Genomic DNA, 21,408 nt, shown 5'->3' with positions numbered 1-21,408 from the left:
AGTGACAGCCGGCCGTGGAGAGATTTCAGCGAGTCGGCAGACGGGGGGGAGACAGTCAGGCGGAGGTTTCGGCTTCAAACGCAGACGCCTTGTTATTGGTGGGGAGCTCAGAGAGAAGTAACTAAGGCACCGCGAATCAGCAGCACTGCTAATGGCGGAGGTTTGAACTTGACCAGCGAGGAAGCTTCTTCTGATGGACACGGTTAGCCACACACCACAGCTCCATCTAAGTCGAAGGGATCACCATTTGCATTGACCTGTAGAGAATATAAGTATGAGATTCAGAGGAACTGTTGATAGATTTGTGTTTAGTAGGGAAGTCGTCAGCCCTAACGTGGTTTTATGTCTTTTCATTACCATATATATGGAAGTATTTGTATAATCTTTAAATAGATAGGGGGGGAAAACATGACCATGCTCACGTTGTGCACTGTTTTGGCTTTTAATATATTGTTTTTCCTTGTTAATAAGAAACTTTATTGGTGCTAAATTAAAAGTAAATGAATAAGTACTTGAATATTTACTGCTGCTGCTGTTTCATAGCCGATCATTTCAGACATAAAACCAAAACAAAAAGAGTTTACTGTATGGATTCCAATGCTTTAGAGCACTAAATGATTCCTAATAACAGTATAATACACTGTTGCCCATAAAGTTGGAGTATTTTGTTTTCAGACGCAATCCTCTATTTATTTCTATTTAAATGCATCAGTAATCACTTTTACCCAGGTGCAATGATTTCATTATGTGTGACAATTAACCAGTGAAATGAATTCATGGATAACATTTGTTTGGTGCTTTAAAAGACGAGACATTTGCAAATGATTCCAACTTCATGGGCGACCCTATAAAAGGCTATATATACATCTGAAAATAATAATCCGATTTTTTAAATTACGATTAAGTATAAATTGAAATCTGATACATTTGTCATTGAGGTAAAAGGGAGTGATTTCTATTGATCACTGCCACTTCCCTCATTGTATTGCCTTCACTTTATGAAATGAGGACACTAAAAGATCGTGTTTAGTGCGGGTTTGCGGTAAAAAAAAAAAAAAGAAAAAAAGCCCACCAAAATACTTCCTGCCACTTAAAATAATTGTATTGCAGTTGGAGTCGTCCCTGATGGAGGGAGAGATTTTTTTAAAGCGCGTGTTTTAGCGATGGATTAACATTTAATTATACCTCTGCATTGGAACGCCACCATAATAACTGTCTCTCTGTCACTTAAAAGCTCCTCTGGGCCGCCCGCAAAACCACTCTCGCCCGCCGCCCGCCTTTGTGATTCTCCGCAGCTCTGTGTGTACACACGGCCCACTTAAATACGACCTTTGACCGGGAAATAATAACAGAACAGAAGCACCAGGCTTTCCAATTTGATTTACATATGTCACGCTGTTCTCGTTGAATATAGCATTAACGTGCTGTATCTCTCTGGTTGCAAATGTGCCGTTTAATCCCTTTCTACTTCCCGTCTGCTCTGCACGCCGTTCACGCCTCGTCTTCACACGTCTGCAGTCGTGCGGCGTTTTGATTCTGTGAAGGAGAAGAAGAAGAAAACGCTTCAGGTCTGAAAAATGCGGCTTCAGAAACCCACAAGGATTCAAAGGGGAAACAATGTGTATTAATAATATATCGCTAAATGTTAGCTTCAAAAGATGAAGCGAGTGACTCCTGGAAGCTGTAATGAGGGGCGCTGTGGGCGAAAGCGAGCAAACATTCCCAGGATCGTTATTCCCAAAGCAAGACGGAGCCCCGGGAACGACGGCGTGCTGAACAAACAGCCGCCGCCCCGAATCCTCATTCGGGTAAAGCATATTCTGCACTTGGAATGAAGTGGAATCAGCTTCTCGTGCACTTGGATGCACCGAGGCAAACATAAAATCAGCCCCCTCGCTCACTTCTTCACTTTCCTCATCGAGCATGAAAGAACTCGGAGTGTATTAGCGTCCGTAAAGGGCCGTATCTTGTTTCCTCTGCAGCCAGTCTGAACGTTCACCAGTCAGAGTGAGGAGTGAGTGCGTTGGGTTAAACCAAGGGGTCTCAGACTTGCGGTTCCCGGCCCCTGGAAGGATATTTTGTGGCCCCCTACCTGAAATCAAAGCTTGGTGTTAGTGCGGCCTGCATGTTTTTTTCTTCACTTTATCTGCGTGAGTCGTTGATGTGCGTTCAGGCTCATGACAACAACACGAATTAGCAACGTTGGTCACTTGGACCATAATTTCTGGACTATTGAGCACACCTGAATATAGTATATAGTATATAGTAGGAGGAAGTAAGAGATGTTCTGAAGAACTGTGCATGTTCTGAATTGTAATTACACTTACACTTCAAAGCAGATAAACGTATTCAAATGGAGTCCATCCCTCCTTATAAGCTACATAAAAAACTAACAGGAATCAGACATGATATCGTACTACAGTTCTGAGAGCAAACAGGAAACTTGCAAACGTGTCAGAGGTGTGACAGTTGATCTTAAGATTATTTTCTCTATTTTTTTTTTTGTCGCACCAAAATGTCACCGTGGGCTCCGGAGGGAGCGGCAAGAGTTCAGCGCACACCTGTCTCAGTTTTTTCTCCCCGCGATCGCATCTTTGCATGACAAGGGGAGCGGGGGCGAGCCTTTTTTTTCCCTCTCCCCGGAGATAGCAAGCCTTTCAGCAGACGCCGGCATCGGCGGACCCCCGGTATCAAAGGGCACCCCGACTGTCCTCGCGGCGATGGAAATGACCCACGTCCTCAACTCCTCCCTCCGATCCGCAATCTGTGCCGGAGTAAAAGTCGCCTTGCTTGACAGGAAGATTAAGCAAGAAGGGGAGAAGAAGAGAAAAAAGGAGACAAAACGAGGGAGGGTTTGAGTTATGGTGGGAGGAAGCGAGGGAGGAGGAGACGGAAGAGTGCTGCTCCCTTTTTTCTCCGTTTTCAGCTGAAACAGTCTCAGGAGCTGCCCCCCGGCAACAGAGGGAGAAAAGCATGATGAATAATTAACTCTGAGAAATGTCACAAGCGGCACAGAGAAGTGTAATCATTTCTCTGTTGGGTTTAGAGATCTGTTTTTTTATTATTTTCCGTTCTGCCCCCGTAGTGCTGCACTACTCCGACTGTGACCCGCCGCCCCTAAAAGCATCGCGATACATTTCCCCTCCACACTTTTCAAATAAAAGCAAATAAATCATTGATATTTTTTGGGGGGCCTTTTAGCAGAATCACAGACATCTGACAGAGGTCTTATCCATTTTTAATCAAATCACTGATGTGGGTCTCATTAATGGTGGAATCACATTTTTTTTTTAATCTCTGGTGATCATAGTTTAATCAATAAGACGGCTGGAGCTTTGTTTCTTTCCCAGCGTCGGTGAACACAACTCTCCGAATGAATAAAAAATGACAAATTACTGTCTTCATTTTCTAAACAAGCGAAACCCCCCCCCCCCCCTTTCCCCCTGTGAACTCCAAAAATGAGATATGGATTACTATGGCCTAGTTTAATGAGGTAATTGCAGTTATATATCATTTTTATTGTAATTCTTCATGGATTTATGACCAAAGAGGTTCAATACGTGGCTCCCAAATGTACCAGTGTGTTCTCAAATTAAGGTCGGCCTGCTTTACACGTGAAGAAGAGATGATTCTCTTTGTATTTTTGCCTAATATTCATAACAATGGTCATGATGAAGATGATTTTTGTTAGCTTCCAGTGGAAGGTCCTGCTCGGCTCTGCCGTTACTGTAGCCGACGTCGTGAAGGAGAATGTAATGACGCGGATGATTTAACGCCAAAGAGAGCTTAAAGATTTTCGTCCCATCGATGTGTTTGTTAATCAGCCGCGCTCTAAATGAGAAACGCATTGATCGTTCAAAATGAGATGCTGATTTTTTTTTTTTTGCCGGGCGTTATTTATCTTCTTTTTTTTCCCGATGACACTGAGTTTTTATCCCTTTGTAGCTGCTTGGTGTGGTAGATTTATCTGAAGGGAGAAGACGGCTGCCATCGTGGTGTCCCGGCCCTCTAGTGTCTAAACTCAACAGTCATTAGCAATCAATTAGCAAATGTTAGCATGCTAGCACGCTAGACCTGACAATGGTGAAAGTTATGCTCAATATCATCATCGCTCGTTTATTGTAAGCTGTAAATAGCGTTTATGCTACACTCGGTCAGTTTCCACTTGTTACATACATTGTCTTTTCAAAATAAAAGTCCTTCTTCACAGGAAGTTAGGTCACTTAGGTTTAAAAATATGACTTGACTGACTTATAAGCAATGGTACTAATAGTAATACTAATTATTATTATTAATTAATTAATTAATTATTAAATATGGGAGAAGGGTTATGAAGAAGGGGTGCGAGTAAATAAGTTATTTTTCTTCTCACTCCTTTCCGAGCTGTAAAGAAGAAAACAAATTTGAACATTTATTTTTGCATACATTTTGCTTTATGATTTTCATTGCTCTTCAAATGTTGCTTGGAATTTTTGTTGTTGTTTTTTATTCCTATTATATGTCTTTACTTGTTCGGAACAAATAAACAAATACAATTCAATACTTGATAAAGTTGACTTTTAGTTTTGCATGGGGAGACAGAACAGCGGTGAAAGTCCTGTGTTTGTTTGTGTGACACACACACACACTAATGAAATGTAACAGCAGAGAAACAAAAATGGCTTCCTTACAGAAACAGTTTCTTTGCCCTTTGAGAAAAAGTATCAATCCACACAAACACCGAAGGGAAAAGAACCCCGGAGTGATTTTACAAACTTCAAAAGGATGACTTACTTATATATATTTTTAGAAGTACTGATAATAATATGTCATTATCATTATGACCATTAATATTTGTGCCTTACAAAGTTAGAAAAAACAAGGTACAATCAAAACAAACAGCAATTAAAAATAATGTGCTTTAATATGGCCGAGATGAAAAACAGAAGGAATAAAGAACGCGTGGCCTAATTGCTCATCTAAAGCGTGTAGGAGGACAGAAGTGTTTTTGGACTCTGCTAAGCTTCTCCGTAAACGGCGAATCAGCGAGAAGAGAGGAAGCGTCTCTCTCCCCCAGCGGAGCAATCAGCATGTTAATACCGAAGCAAAACACCTCAAAATTCTCCCTTGTATCAGAGCCCCAATTTTGAATAACCTAACAATAGCATTTAATTAACAGGGAGTTACACCTGAGCATTTACATTTCCAACCGTAGAAGTCTCCGTTGTTATTTCACTTGTCTTCCTCTTTAATTATTCTGAATTAGCGTCTTGCTGAGATTCTCTGGGGCTTTAATTAGGAACTGAATTAAAGTTATGTAAATACAGTTGGAAGCTGCAGTCTTTAAATAGAGTTGTGTTGCATCTGGTATTTTCTTTTCTTTTTTTCCTTTTTTCTTCGGAAAGTGAAAACATCCTAAGTCTTTCTTTTGAAGTTTGTCAAATCACTCCGGGGTTCTTTCTTCCCTTCGGTGTTTGTGTGGATTGATACTTTTTCTCAAAGGGCCTACGACATGAAAAAGTAGTTCTTCAAATGAGCCAGTTTCTGTTTCTCTGAATCCGTGCGAGAGAACGCGCAGCATTGTGTGCGTTTCCGTTTTTTTCTCAGAGTCTTGTATAAGAGTAACGGGGAGTAACATGCATGAAGTTACCTGCATTCATGTATGAATGAATGATCCTCCCGCCTCCAATCCTCTGATCTACTGTGAAAATGACAAGAGCGGGATCAACCTCCCGTCGGTGCTAGATTAAACCCAAAGCTAAGCGCCGGGGGCCCAGACGGGGTTGGCTTCTGTCTCTGAATAATAACGAGGGTTTCTTTCAGTGCTGTTTGTCATCAAATTAGGCCTCTACTTCAGACGAGGCGAGCAACTCCCGAACAACGGTGGAATTCAAATCAGGCAAATGTCGCTTTGAGGTCTGTACACTTTAAAAAAAAAAGAAAAAGAAATTTCATTTGTGAGGGCGATGATTGCAGTGAGGCATTCAGGTACTCCCTGTGGTTTGACTGTAGAAGAAAGTGCGTTACCTTACAGTTGTTATTTTTATCTCATACTAATATTCCTTTCTCTTTCACTCATCAAATGTCCTGCTGCTCCTGTTTGATTGTGGTTAACTTTAGTTTTTTTTGGTAAGAAGACCTTTTGGTCTTTCCCCCGTCCTGGACCGTCTCCGAAACATCCTTATTGATCAAGGCCTGATGAATGGCCCCTGTTGTGACATTGTGTAGGGAAACCCAGCTGCCCAGAGAGCAGCACATCTTCAACTTCTTCCTCTTCCTCTTGGAAGAGACGTGTATTGAATCAATGCAAATCCACTCATCACACCTTCCTCCTTGTTTTCTGTATTAAACTCTCTTTTGCCCCACTCTCGTCAGAAAGGATTTTATAGCAACGCTGTGACGTCCTTTTTCCACTGTCAGTGATTAAACCGCATCTGAACCAGCCACAGAAGTGGACCTGAAGAGTTTTTCTTCCATGGGACCTATAGCGTCCTCTACGAAATCTCAACCGTGAAGCCTTTGAAGCCCTTCTGCACGATTTCAAATGTTATTTCTTTTTTTTGTGTCCTAAATAAACAACAAACAAACAACCTTTGCATTTAAAAGTGTGTGTGTGTGTGTGTGGGGGGGGGGGGGGTGCTGTTTAACGGAGTCTCCAGGCTGACTTCAGGTTTGTTTGTCTTCCTGCCTCGTCAAAGAGACCTTGTTCCTCCTGCTCCTCTGCGCCTCACACACTCTATCCCGCTTGTGCCTTTGATCAACTCAGGAGAGGAAAACTTTGCCCTGGGACGCACCATCACTCCGACACAACGGGTGGGGAGGGGGGGAGGGGAACATAGAACGGCGGGGGGCGAGGAAGAAGGGATGGAAACCATTTTTTCCCTCGCGGCACTTTTCTGTCTTACACATTCTTTCCAAAGGATTGAGCAACAATTAAAAAACGATGAGTTTGAGGGCATCCGATGGAGCGATTCGGCGAATCTAAAACTTTATAAAAATGTGAACTCGGGATGTTTTCTTTTGGTTTATAAAATTATCTCCGGGAGGGATTTCATCACAAGGAATGACTTCAATCGTATTTGCCAACTCAAAAGTTTATGATAATACAATTTCAATAAAATGATTCCTCCTCGAGCAGAACAACAAAGTAGCCTGTTGAGCCTTCGTCTCACTGCTTTGATAAATATACGAGACATCGCAGCTGTTTTTTTTTTCTTGGCGCTGACCTCAATCACATGATTAGTTCTGTTGTGAGTTTTATTATTGGGTTTTTGAAAGAAGCTTCCTCGAAACGTAGAAGTGACCATGAGGAACGGAGAAAAGACGACTCGTAGCGCTTGGACAGGTTCATTTTGGCGGCACCGTCTCGTTTATCCAGGACACTCCAGCGTGTCACGGAGAGTTCAAAGCAATTACAGACAAATTCTCAATCTTTTACAGTCGGGGCGGCCGACGCTGGAGCTCTGAATGAGTAGTGACCAGGCTGGGAGAGAGAAACAGGCTATTCCTGCCAGATACAGACCAAAATGTACACCTAATTTTGTTCTTACCCGAGAGTCACACCCATTAGTGGTGGGACAATATATTGAAATATCGATATATCGTGATACTCCCTGCGATATGTTATCGATACACTGGCTCCAATGATCAAAATGTAAAAAGTATTCCCATGCATTCAGCCTGTTACCATTTTGCCTTCTCAGAGTCACTACTTCATGACTCCTCTTGGCCTCTTGCCAGTTTATGACTATGTTGGAATGATGGCACACGTTCAGTCAGTGTTTGTTAAAGAGAGACGAAGCTCAAGCTCCAGACTCAAGATCGCCCGACTGCATTTCAGTGCCAAGAAGTTGGTGTCATTACTTTTTCTTTTTTAAACTCACATGCATGGTTGGAGGGTGTTAACGCCGCCCTCGTGGAAAAACAGTTCTGCAAATGCTAGCAGACTCCTTCTTTGCAAAAGCAAATCTCTAATCTCATTTCAGAAAGAAACCAAATGCAGCGTGGAGACCTCCAAATGGGCCAAAAACCACGTTACGTCTTCCTTCCAGAAAGCGGCCGACGTTCAAATGGCCTTTTAAGTTGTTTTTTTCCGAGAACAACAGCAGTGCTTTGGTAATGGATTGTTGTGGTCTCTTCCTCTTCCTCTGCAGGGCTGAAGCAGATCCATGCCCTGTCCATCCAGGGAAACTACGAGCTCCGCATCGACTTGGAGGACTTTGAAAATAGCACCGCTTACGCCCAGTACGGGACCTTTGGAGTGGGCCTCTTCTCGGTAGACCCCGATGATGATGGATATCCTCTGACTGTTGGAGACTACTCTGGCAACGCAGGTATGCAACCACTCAGACTTTGATTCTTTCAACCCTAATTCACAGCAGCGGGGTGAAACGGCCGGTGCATGCCGTCCCCAGGTAAAATAATCAGTGCAGTCGCCGCCGCGTCAGCTTACTTAAACCGCGGCGACAGTTGCACGGACTAAGAGGGACCGCCGTGTCCCCGTGTGTCTCCGCTCCCCCAGAACATCAGATCTGAGCTACCCGGCTACCTGTCACCTTGATTAAATTACTGCCAATTAATTGCGCTGCTTGACCTGCAGCGTAAACAAAAAAAAACAGCCGCTTGAAATGAAGAAGCAATTTAGAAAGAAGCTTTGGGGAGCGCTGCTCCGAGAACACGGAGAGAGAGAATGGGGACAGATCTGAGAGATGGAGCGAGGAGGGAGGAGAGAAAGTGGGATGGAGGGGGTGATAGAGGTATTTAAGGTGCAACTCCCCCCCCCCCAGATATGGTGTCCCGCAAGGTGCCGAGTCCTCGTGACCTCAGCTTGACTCGTCCGCCTGTTGGACCGGACTCAAATTACTCAAGCTGTCTCAGGATGCCGGCACTCTCCCCTCCCCCTCCAGGCAGAGTATTGTTATTATTACTAGTATTGTGCTCTGCTGTGGCTGCTTTCAGATCAGCTGACAGGTGCTCATTTGGGCCGGGAGCAGCTGGAAGTTAATAGACATCGGAGGAGGCTGTCGGCCCCTCGCAGCCGCCAAGGTGACATCCACCGCGTTGCAAATGAGCCTCTAAGTGCTTCTGGGATTTTTTTTTTCTCCTTCACCCCTTGGACATCATCCCATTGTCCACGCCCATTGAGCTTCTTCTTCTTTTCCTTCTTCTCTCCTCTCCCCCGATGTCTCCATTCTACTAATGTCGAGTAGCAACACAACACAAGACATGCCTGTCAGATCTTTGTTGCCATGGCGATGCCAAATGGAGAGCGAGAGGGTAAGGAGCCGCGTGGCCACATCCCGAGCAATTAAGGGGGTCGTTTGATGCCCCGGCGAGCTGTTAGCCGTCACCTGATTGCTGGCGAGCGGCTTCTGTCATTCTGCTCTCAGCTCCCTCCTTCCATTCACTCCCGGTCACAGTGTGAGGCCGGCTGTTGGAACGAAAGGAAAAGGACAGAGCGTGCAGGGCGAGTTTAATGAACATTATGAGCTGTTTGAACATCCATTTGCTGAGAAGTTCGGGTCCTGCAGCATCTGCGAGGTCGTTTTACTCCCCGGAAGCCTCTCAGAGACGGCTTGCAAAGCAGTTATCGATTTTAGAGAGAAGTCTTTGTGTGGCTGTGTTGATATGTTCTGATTGTGTGGATCAGAGTTGCCACGGTGACTATAGTTAAGGGCACTAAAGGTGATTGGACTCCGCCGTGTGGGTTTTATCACAGGCTGCAGGAAATGACGACCATCACGCCCACTTTTCTCGAGTTCGGCACAAAATTAACTTTAAGATTAACAACGATGCAACGGGAAATCGTCAAATCAAGCAGACGAAGTTCCTTTGCCGTGCTGTTTCTTGTCCATTTCAAAATGTCTGTCGATTAACTGACAGGATGAATCATTGGGGAGGGGAGGGGGGGGAGTTCGAGTTAAAAAGGTCACAGCAGAACCTTTTCCAAATACATTACAAAGTGGTTTGACCTCCTCTTTTTAATTAATGAGAAAGCAACGCTCAGGGAAAACCGTGGAGCTTTAATTTCTTATTCCATCATATCTCTCTGTCTGTTGACGTTAATTAATTGAAAGGTCCGTTTTCTATTTTGAAGTTAATCACTTGTGGATGTGTCCAATTACTGTTTCCTCGTAGCAAATATCTGTTATTAATATCCACAATTACTGAAATAATTAAAATTCAAAGAAGCAAAGGAGATGGGATCGCCGTTTGCTTTAATAGATGTTTATGAGAGCTCGTTCCATTTATTGTAAATAAAACTTACATCCTTATCCTATGTGTTTATGTGTATGACACATTGGTGTTCTCCCGCCACCAGGTGACGCTCTGCTGAAGCACAACGGGATGAAGTTCACCACCAAAGACCGGGACAACGACCACTCGGAGAACAACTGCGCCTCCTTCTACCACGGCGCCTGGTGGTACCGCAACTGCCACACCTCCAACCTCAACGGCCAGTACCTGCGCGGCCAGCACACCTCGTACGCCGACGGCATCGAGTGGTCCTCCTGGACCGGCTGGCAGTACTCGCTCAAGTTCTCCGAGATGAAGATCCGACCCACCCGCGGAGACACGGAGAATAAATGAGAAAAGACAAAAGGAGAAAAAAAAAGGCAAAGAGGTGGAAGAAGAAGAAGAAAAAAAAAAAGAAAATTTTTGGAAACATTACAAACCACAACTTCTGACAGCTAGACGGAGTTACTTGTCTTGATATTGTTTATTCACTAAAAACATACATTTGAGTTGATTTAACTCTGCTGTTTGCCTCCTGATGTCTCGCTCCCCTTTTTGCTCCTCTTCCTCCATCACTCCCCCCGTTCTTAAAAAAAAATAACATAACCGCCATGCTTATTCTTAATCACTCAGCTCACATTAACGCGTGCCGGAGCTCCGGTCCACCGCGCTAGCTTTTCCTCAGTCCGAGCATCGCCTGCAGGGCCGCACACCCGTAGTTCACGCCTGACGTGCACCTCTGACCTCCCATCTGTGCCGCCATGGCACTCAGTCTCGCTGCCCACTGATGTATAATGGTGTGAATGTCTGAAAATCCTCCTCTTCCTTTCCGCGGCGGCGCACCACGTTTCCACCGATCCGTGTGAACGAGAGCCGGCAGGCCAGCGGCGAGGAAGCGGCGGGCCTCGGATAATTAGAGGGAGACGGAGACGGAGAGAGCGAGGAAACAATTTGACAAGAGTTAAATTAGCCGGAGGGGGGGCTGAATCAAAGGGGTGTGAGGAAGATGAAGAAGAGGAGGTGCAAAATGGATTGAAAGAGAAAAATGAGAAAAGAGACAACGGAGGATCTCGTTCATCTGACTTGAGCCATTAGGGAGCATATTGGGCACTTTGTCTGATCTGCCTGCCAGCTGAGTACTGGCCAAGCGATGCAGCATTCACAGATGGTAACCCAGCACTTTGTGTGTGTGTGTGTGTGTGTGTGTGTGTGTGTGTGTGTGTGTGTGTGTGTGTGTGTGTGTGTGTGTGTGTGTGTGTGTGTGTGTGTGTGTATGACGAGACAAAGACAGAGTTCTCAAACATTATTCATTTCCGATCCTGAGTTCAGCGGAGCGTCTCGACCGATTACGATGTTTAGCTGCAGACTAAACACGAACCTTCGCCCTCCATCGACGTAGTTAACGTGAATAACAACGGCGGTAACGTACGATCGTGTGACGGCGAGCAAAGAGGCGCCGAGAGCCGTTTGAAGGAGAGCGATGGATCGGAGGAAATCAAAGACCGTGTCATCGCTTCCCCCGGTCGAGGAAATGTTGCATCTCATTCCCACCTCTTTGGTTTGTCCTCTGTTTTGTATTTTTGTTTTTCTCATTCTTTTCTATTTTTGTTTTGCGTGACACAGTTTGTGTAGTCATGCGGAGGGGTGAGAAAGTTGCTGTAAAATACGATTCGACGCTGTCAACCGCCATGTTTTTCTTCTAAGTAGGAACAATGTGTTATGGCAAAAAAAAAAACGAAAATTGCCTAAAAAAAATATGAATAACAGAAAAAGCAAACAAAAAATGTGATGAAGAAAAAAAAAACAATGCAAACTGTGGGGCAGAAAATAGTGCAATCCTGATTTTCCGTCTCTTATTTTGTTTTTTTAAGTTGGTGAATCAACTTTGTTTCTTTTTTTTTGTTTGTTTTATGGAGTTTTTTTGGATGTACTAAAAGCTTTAAAGATATCTGTAGATTTTATTGTACAGTGTGTATGACTTAGAGCATGTGAAGCTGTTTTCTTATTATGCTGAAACACAAAGAATACTCAAGCACATGGACTTCACAGAATCCACCTGTTAGAAGGAATGAAAAAAAAAGAAATCAAAGTATTTGCAGAACCTTTTTTCCTCCGAAGGTCGGGGGAGTGAAGAGGAGGAATGTGATTGTCCCTAAAGCACATGCTCATTCAAAATCCGCAGCACAAATAGAAATATTTTCGCCCGAGGCACAACTGGAGACATAGAGAGAGAGAGAGAGATTATAAAACTCTTGGCACATGAGCTGCCATGCTGGGACTTGACGCGACCTTTCTGACCCCCCGAGTCCTCCCATCGCACTCTGGAGACAGTTTTTGAACGTGTAGCACCGAGCGGCCGGATACCTCTGACTCTGGATCAGCTGTGGGGGGGGTTTCCCCTCCTGACACTAGGAATGGACCTCCTATTGCAGCCGTGTGTGTGTGTGGACACGTGTTTGATGATGTCAGAGGACATGGCAACATTTAAAACAAGCTGGAGGTGCATGAGGTCGCGTGCAAGAGCGTATGCAAGTGTGTGTGTGTGTGTGTGTTTGTGTGTGTGTGTGTGTGTTAGACAGAGGATGTGTGTGTGTGTGTGTGTGTGTGTGTGTGTGTGTGTGTGTGTGTGTGTGTGTGTGTGTGTGTGTGTGTGTGTGTGTGTGTGTCAGAGTGGCAGGTCGACTGCGTCTCTCTGTGGACTTTTTGAAGTAACGTGATGCTTAATGTGAAACTTGCCTCCCCCTGCTGTTTGTGTTGATAACAGAGAGATTTACATAATTATAAATGAACTACTACTTATCGTGATCGTGAACCCATTAAGAGTGGACACCGACTTCTGGTACTGTGTTGAACTGCGCTCGTACCCCCAACCCCCCCAACCCCCCACCATGTGGTGCTCACTGTATACGTTGATGCTATGTTGATTTAAATGTAACGTATTATTTGCCTCCCTGTGTTTTCGTTGAGCGGATGCTTTTCCAGACGCTCTCTCGCTACGTTTCGAGATGATAAAAGAGTGAAATCAGAGGCTCTAATCGTCCCCCAGTTATCCCGCTCATTACCCCCCCTCCCCCATCGATCCCCCTGGTCCCCAAATCTTCTATCTTTCTTACTGTGTACCTCCTTAATTGCCTTAGCCTCTGCTGCCAATTCCCCCTCACTCCTTAGCTCCTAAACTCTCTGCCTCTTTAACGCTCTGCTTCTTCTTTTGTTTTTATTTCTCTCTCTCTCTCTCTCTCTCTCTCTCTCTCTCTCTCTCTCTCTCTCTCTCTCTCCCTCTCCCTCGTTCCTCCCATCGCTTCGGTCCCAGCGCAGAACTAACTCTGTTTTTCTGTTTTCTTTTCTTTTTGGTGAAGTACTATAGATTGTTTTTGTTGAATCTTGATACCGTGTTTCAATGTTCTTGTCGACATTTAATAAACATTCACATTTTATAAATGGGGAACACCCTGAAGCGTGTGTGGGGGGGTTTTCATGCTTGGCGTGGTTGGTGTTTGGGTTTATTCATCGGATCTGATATTTAATAGAATTGTACCGCTGGTTAGAACGGCGACCTTAGCTACGAGCCGCTGTAGGAAAAAAAGAGAGAAAAAAAAAAACAGAGCCGAGAGAGGCGGGCAATATTCTGAGGGAAAAAAGTCACAGATTTGCTTGTTAATAAAGTCACAGATTTGCTACTTTTTTAATGGAGGTCATAGAGGAAGTAAACGCGTTGCTTGACCGGATGTTTGTCGTTGCTATGACAACAAATGAAAGCTACCGCTAGCATCTTCGCCCCAACCGCCCCGATCAATACACACCCATAAGATGACAACAACAACAAAAAACAACAACAATAACCATCAACAGCATCATCACCCTAAGGACCTTAACGAGACGTTGTGATGGAATAATTAGAAAAATAAATACGTGCATGAATTTTCACTTTACATGTCTTTCTAGAAGCGTCTCTGGAACTCCAACAGACCTGTAAAAAAAATCCCCAAAAAACTAGATGATGACCTATTTCTGCGTTATCTACCCACGAGGAGCTGCTTACACCGGACAAGATTAAACGGCACCGTTGCTTACCTAGAAAATGGCAATGTATTTGAATTTAAAAAATAAATAAATAAAGCCAGTGGAGATAGTGGAGGAAATTAATTAGCTTTTAATAAGCTTTTTTTCTGAAATCATCATCTTAACTTCCACAGATGCCTTGCTGATACGTTGCCACGTGGACGGAGGAACGTAAGTTTGAAATGTTTCTATTTGTGGTAAAAGAAGCCTGTTCATGTTCAACGTGGGTAAAAGAAAATCTCATGGGATATTAAAAAAATGTCAATGGTAGGAGTAACAGAATGATGTGAAGGCAGCAAATGCATTTTTCTTCCATTTCATTATTGATTTATCCAAATCAGCTGTCAGTAAAACTGACACATACAGTAGTGATCACATACAGTAGAATCCTGCATGTTAGAGAGTAGAAACACATGAACTATACTACGTATGAGTTATTAAGGCATACAGACGCCTAATTAAACACAGGCGGAGTGAGATAACCCTCGTTTGTTCATCGTTATACATCATTGTTAATTAAATTAAATGGGATTCATGCAGTTTAAAGGCTTGGATGTATTTTTTTTTTTTTTTTAATCAAGTGAGAAGACTTTGCTTCCATGTTTTTTTTTTCTTTTCTTGCTTGGATCATTTTCAAAATCGACCTTCCTCTGGTTTCTCCCATGTTTCCTAGCTTTAATACTGGAGCATTCATTTAGAACAGCCAATAAACCCATGTCAGAGGTGTCAGGTTACACCCATTATAATCAAATACCAGCCAATCAGAATTAAGGAGTCTTAGTAGTAAGCACATAAGGAGGCCTGCTTTTTTATAGCAAGTGATTGAAGCTTTGTTCTCCTTCGCTTTAGCTCTAAGAGGTAATAAACATTTGAATTACTTTCGCTGCTCATTCCGTCTGAAATCAGGGTTCCTAACAAATAGTAGTTAAAACAATGTTAACCCTTTAAGACCCAAATATAGAAAAAGCTTAAAAAAACAAAATGTTTTTTCAAATATTGTAGGAGGTATCTGATGATTAAAGATTTAAAAAAAAACATTTGATGTCGTTTTTAGAGAAATGTAATATTGCAACATTATTTGGGAACAGAATTTCTGTATTTATAGTCAATCTGATCAACATTAAGAACAATTAAGAGTTCATTTGCAGAGTTGATTGCTTACTTAGCCCCATAAAGCTATATAACATGAATAATAATCACATTAGTCGTGTTTTTATTAAGTAATTTATTAAAAAAACAAAATTTAATGGGACAAAATTGTATGTCAAAAGGTTTACTCTAACTTTCTGTAGCAACATCTTTTCTTTTTCTTGCTTTTCATGACTTTGACCTTTATTTGTTTGCTCTGAAAAGCAAAAACGAGCATCACACTTGCTGCATTGCGTGTTGGTGTCGGTTAGGTGCACCTATGATGAAGTTGATGTTGGATATTAATTTCACCAGTCGGTCTTGTATTCCCAGCAACAATTGGTTCAGTAGCTTTACGTGCTACTTGTATATCATATTATTGGTTCAACTCTACAGGGATAGTGAGAGATGATCCATTAGTTTGTTCTGTAAAAGCTCACAAACTGCTGGCTAAGTATGAAACGCTATTATTCTGCTATTCTTGACTGATTTCATTGCTCTCTTTTTACAGTCTCTCTGGCTTGTATACTTTTGGTTGTGTAGCCACATCCTCTCTGGAACATATTCCTCCCCGTCGGCTCCCACAGCGTAGATGAGTGGTTTCATCTCATTTCATGGAAAAAGCACTTGTGTCCGTGTGACGTTTTGGACAATCCAGCTACGAGAGGAGACTTGCTGATGATTAGATGATTCCTGAGTGACTATCCAGGATCACAAGTGTCCACTCTAGCAGGAGAACCCACATTATCTCTAATGCACATCCTTCCCGAGACGCCCTGCTGTTCTGAAATCCTGCAACGCTACACAATGCAGCTCGACCCCTCATCACATTATCAAGTGTCCGTGTTTGACCGAAAGACAAGCCGGCGGTCTACTAATTGCCTTGAAGGAGTGCGAGGCATGAAGGGGGCGGATGATGTGATCTGGCTCTTCATTCATAGTTCTAAATAGAGCAAATGATGATGTCAGTATCTGTGCAGAACCCACTAGATTAAAGTATGTGCGATCGCTGGCTCTGCCGTCTCCTCAGCCTCTTCAAAGTGCCGAGTTGGCAGTAAACATGTTTGCATATTTGCGATCTCGAGTCGTTTTAAATTCCAGTCCAACTGCTCATACAGAGATCTGCAGCGGGGGTTCTGATTATATATATTACTGTTACAGGTCTTATGAGGTGATCAGAGGTGTCAAGCGTACGGACATATTATACTCAAGTAGAAGTACAGATACTTGTGTTCAAAGAGTCAAAGTACTGATTAAACTTCTCTACTCAAGTAAAAGTAAAAAAGTAGCTACAGGCTATGAAATGTACTCCTTTTCTAGTCCAAAGAAAAAAAGTTTTTTGCAAGGCTAGCAACTTATTAATAATAAAAAAAAACATAATTCTCCTCAAATGCATTAAAACTAAAGTAACTAGCCTGTTTTGAAATATTGTATCACAAAAAATTAAATATATATTTATATATATGACCACATGGTGATGAGTTTGCAGTTTTTGCTCGCACATTTATGACTTTATATAAAATACTTAAATATTCTCTGGGATTATAAAATATCCCAGGGAATATTAAAGTATTTTTATTAAGTGTTTATTCTCATGAATTCACCACTTTAATCTCTACGTTTCCAGGTTTTATATTCTCCAAAAGTTACAACTTTAACTTCCGGGAAGAACCAATGATTAGAAAGCGAGCGGCTGTTAAATGCTGAATAAACACCTCAAATGATTCTTTATATGACCAGACTTCGGTCCGTTCAGTCCCATAAATTTTGGAAAGTCTAGAGGAGTCGTATGTTTTACGCCACTGGAGCTCACAGGAAGTATTTAACGTTTCAACTCTATGGCCTACAAAAACGCCAAAGACTGGAAAAAAACCATTATACTGGCCCACCTGTGATCAGGATCAAGTGTAATAGGATGAAAGGTGGCGCCCTCCTGCAGCACGCTACCCACTTCTTCTCAACTCATCCATGATATCTCCTTGTTAACTCCCCGAGGCGCTCAGCTGATCAACTCTCGGCTCCAGCTCCAATGCGAGTACGGATCGAGCCTCGGCGAGAAAGTGACGTGAAGATAAGAAACGTCAGGCTTTTAATTGCCCGTTCAATCAGAAAAGAAAAATAAATTGGAAGATCAAGGGGTCTAGAGAATACGAAGAGATGCTCTGCTCTTCTTCTGTTGTTATGTGTGAAGGCTTGTTGGCTGATCCACCCTTTGCCACACGGTTCTGGCTTCGGGGGCATTAGCATTCCTTCCCTGCATCCCTTTTTTTTTCCAGCGTGCCGGCGGGGTCCGCATACAGATGACTGCAAACCAACTAACCACATGAACACCTGACTGAAATAGAGTATTAGTTCAGGCAGAGCACAAGGGCTATGCTTTGCTAATCTATCAGCTAATCGCTAAACACACACCAATGTCATCACTCTATTGAGATGACTTGCTGTCCACTGATTGTTGCTCTATATACGGCTGTATTTTCTTTGCTGCGAGGTAAAGCCTCGCCGCCTCCCCGAGTCTTTATCTGATGTCGTCTATCCAGCAGCTCTGACACCAATAACACAGTGCTGTTGTTGCCCTGGCTTTACTTTGTGAACACCCATGGGGGGGGGGGGGGGCTGACTATATCTCTATATCGGCACCCGGCTGCAGAGACGCCAGTGTCAGATGGAACTGTTACTGTTTGCTGCTTCACAAGGTCTGATCTTTTGACTGATGTCTTTCAGACTGAACTCAAATGCATGTTGCTATTTGTCATCTTTAAGGCCTTTTTCACACTAGAGGCCTTTCTTGTTTTGTTTTGTTTTGTTTTGGGGGGAGGATTAATCCGCACGTCAATATTCTTTTTCCAACTGTTGTTTTTTTCATGAGCACTTTCACTCGGAATGCGAATATTATGCTGAAAGTGATTGTTTTTTCTCAACTAGTTTTATTTTCCTGAGATATCGCAGAAAACAGCGAAAATAAAGGCACAATTGACAGACTCAAAACAGACTGTAGTATGGTGGCATGGTAGTGTGGTAGTATAGTATTGACGCCGAGGTGGTGGCCAGTCAATCACAAGGTAGCCACGCCCTAAAACATACCCTGTATTATCATCTAGTTTACTGTAAATGGGACCATAATGTATTAAATATGCGTCATGTTGGATTGAAGAAGACTCGAAACTAGAGATTGAGACCGTAAACTCATGTTTACAATGTTTACTGACGTAATAGATCAAGTCAGAAGGGGTCATTTCATCATAGACGTCCATGCAATCTGACTTCTTTTTGCAACCAGAGGAGTCGCCCCCTAATGGCGAATAGAGAGAATGCAAGCTGAAGGCACTCTTGCGTTGGCTTCACTTTTCAGAACCTGAGGTCGCCCTGGTGTGAACCAAGGCGACAAACTTTATCAATCCTTTCTATATTGACAAAAGCAGCACATACCAGATCCATTCCTTCTACCTTTTCACAATAAAAGCCCTAGACAAAGACACTGCCTTAACTGTATACCAGAGGGAACTCAAATTCACTCTCAAAAAGGGAAAGTCAATAAAATAGCTTACAGTAGCGTTGGTTAAACAACGGTTTACCTCAGACAGACTGCCAGACGCTGCTCTGGATCGATATGGATGCCAGCGGTGGTCTCCTCCCTCAGAAACTCTATTGTTGATAAACTGTCACACATTTCAAAACCATGACGTTTATTTCACACCCCGATGTGCAAAGGCCTTTTAGTGACAGTCAGTTTATTATGGTGAAAGAGGCACTTTGATTTGATTTCATCACTGCCAAATTTGTACACTTATAGTTATAGTTAAACTGTGCAGAGGGTGTAGATCGGAATAGTTATTTTGTCTGCTAAATATGACTATTTTTTTTTAAATGTTCTGTTCTTCACAGTATTAGGGTTGGGTTTTTTTCTGCAGAACACTTTAAACACAATGTAGCTTCGACAGATGATTATGCCCATTCATTTCTTCATGCCTGATAACTAACTGAATTGCCAACACAATGAGCAATGACCACTCAGTGGCAGCCTTGGTGGCGTCGGAGGACCTCGCAAAGCGTGCTGATATTTTGACAAATGACAATTAATAAGCTGTAGAGCACTTCAGACTTCAGAGGGCAAGCTTTCTGCTCTCACAGCAGTCAGGACCACTACTTAAGTTTTCATGGTAATATCAATTAATTGCATCATAAATTCAATTGGTTGATTTAATCACACTCCTTTGTGCATTGATGTAACCCCCTTTCAACCAGTAGTGCAGCAGTAGCCTTTATTTTTGCATCTGCAGTGCTCATAACTAAAATGATTACCTGCATAAGTGAACCTCTCTGACTTTTTTTTGGATCTGCCCAGCCATCCTTTTCTTTCCACCATCGGAGGCACAGTTGCAACCACTCAGTTTAGCGTGCAAGCTACAAACGGATAAATATTTAGTCACATTTTTTTGGCACATTTTTGGAGTGTGCAGATGGAGAATGTAGAGATGGAGGCGCTGCAGGAGTGGATTGGTTCTCTTTCATGCCGTGAAACCTCATCACCGTCGGGGGTTTTTGTTGTTAATGTGCACACCATGAATTCCAGCTAAACCGCCACCAACTAATTGAGAGATGGAGTCAAAATTAGCTGGTTCCAACTCCTTAAATGTGGAAAATCTTCTGTTTTTCTTTGTCTCTGCTGCAACTTGTGATGGGCATTTTATTAATGGAATCAATTAATCCAGAATTAACTAATGGCTAATCGATAGGCTAGTTAAGTGCAAGACCTTTACCGCCATGTATCGAGCCAATGGGTGACATTTCCATACCTCCTGTGCTGCTAGCTGCTATATATCCAGCATATAATGGCAAGGCTTTACTTGCGACTTCCCCTTTTATAGCAAAATCACTAGAAATACATTCCTAATCTTCCGTTTCTCTCTATTCTCTGAATCGATGCACATTATCTTCTTCTCCTCAACCTTCCTGTCTGTATTAGATGATGCTTCAGTCCTCAGAGAACACCTGGACACACCACAGCAGCTCCAGTTTGATATGATCCACAGTAAACCAGAACTGCTCCCCATCATCTCCATGAACACCTTCTGCATTTGTGCATGACATATTTTGTGCAAAGCCGCGTGTCTGCTCGACTTAAACCTTTCCCTTGTAAGTATCGTTGTTCTTTTAATATTTCACCTCTATATGGAGTTCCAGTTCTTTGCAGCCGGAGCCGCAGAGACCTCGGCTTAATATTCCTTGATGTAAGTGTCACCTTGGTTACATGTCAGATGGTTTGATGGTGTTAGGACGGGATCCGCCGGGAGCACAGACGGGGATTTGTGATCCCCTCAAAGGGGCTCGACGATTACGCTGCAGAGAAAGGGCATCTGTTGGAGAAAATATCCAGTCTGCCGCAATAACGCCATCTATTTTTCTACTCAAGGCCCTTATTAACGGAGCAACTTGTCAAATCATTTCACGGAATCATTTCTTTATCACGTTTTCGCCCTCCCAGTTTATCGGAGCTAAAGATTTCCACCTCGGAGCATAAAACAGTTTGAAGTTGCTTCGCCTCTCGTTGCATTCATGAATCTGGATGTTAAAAATAAAACAAGCTGTCAACACGTTTTCTCACATTCTCACTTCGCAGGAACAAGCAATAAATTAACTTTCCAAACGAGCACGGCAGCAGATATGTATCGCATCACGCCGAAGCACCGGGTTCCTTTTTGAGCCTATCATTGAGACACGAGGAGTCTCGGCGTGCCGGGCTTTTGACGGAGCAAATGACGAGGAGTCATTGTGCTGATCGACTTGAGAGCAGCAGTCACTCTTCTTCACGCAGCCTTGACGTTTGGCTCCGATAAGCTTTCAGGTGTTCCAGGTTTTGTAGATACGGCTGCTTTTTTTTCTTTTCCCCCTCCTCGCCCCTGTCCTTGCAGAATTCATCTTGCGTTTTTATTTTCAAATAGCCTTTCTTTTTCTTATCGACCTCAGCAGAGGTTTCATATCAAGCTGCAAATGTCAGGGAGAAAA

The 21,408-nt window shown here is 43.1% G+C and overlaps 1 protein-coding gene across 5 annotated transcripts in view; it reads left to right on the top strand.

Moving 5' to 3' along the window:
• Positions 1–13,660, top strand: part of fibcd1b (fibrinogen C domain containing 1b) — a 90,363-nt gene extending 76,703 nt beyond the window's left edge. For 2 of the 5 annotated variants that reach the window (XM_084035690.1, XM_084035686.1), the window contains 3 exons: positions 8,133–8,312; positions 10,301–11,448; positions 11,497–13,660. In XM_084035690.1, coding sequence (XP_083891816.1) covers positions 8,133–8,312; positions 10,301–10,569 — 449 coding nt within the window. In that variant the 3' untranslated portion in view covers positions 10,570–11,448; positions 11,497–13,660. Of the gene's footprint in view, positions 1–8,132; positions 8,313–10,300; positions 11,455–11,496 lie in introns of all 5 variants that reach the window. The other 3 variants (XM_084035688.1, XM_084035689.1, XM_084035687.1) reach the window with 3 other exon arrangements.
• Positions 13,661–21,408: the final 7,748 nt, after the last annotated feature.

The sequence above is a fragment of the Eutrigla gurnardus genome (genome assembly GCF_963514095.1).
Source record: "Eutrigla gurnardus genome assembly, chromosome: 19".
In the NCBI taxonomy this organism is placed as follows: domain Eukaryota; kingdom Metazoa; phylum Chordata; class Actinopteri; order Perciformes; family Triglidae; genus Eutrigla; species Eutrigla gurnardus.
Note: the sequence above shows the minus strand (reverse complement) of the source record. Positions and strands in the feature narration are given on the sequence as shown.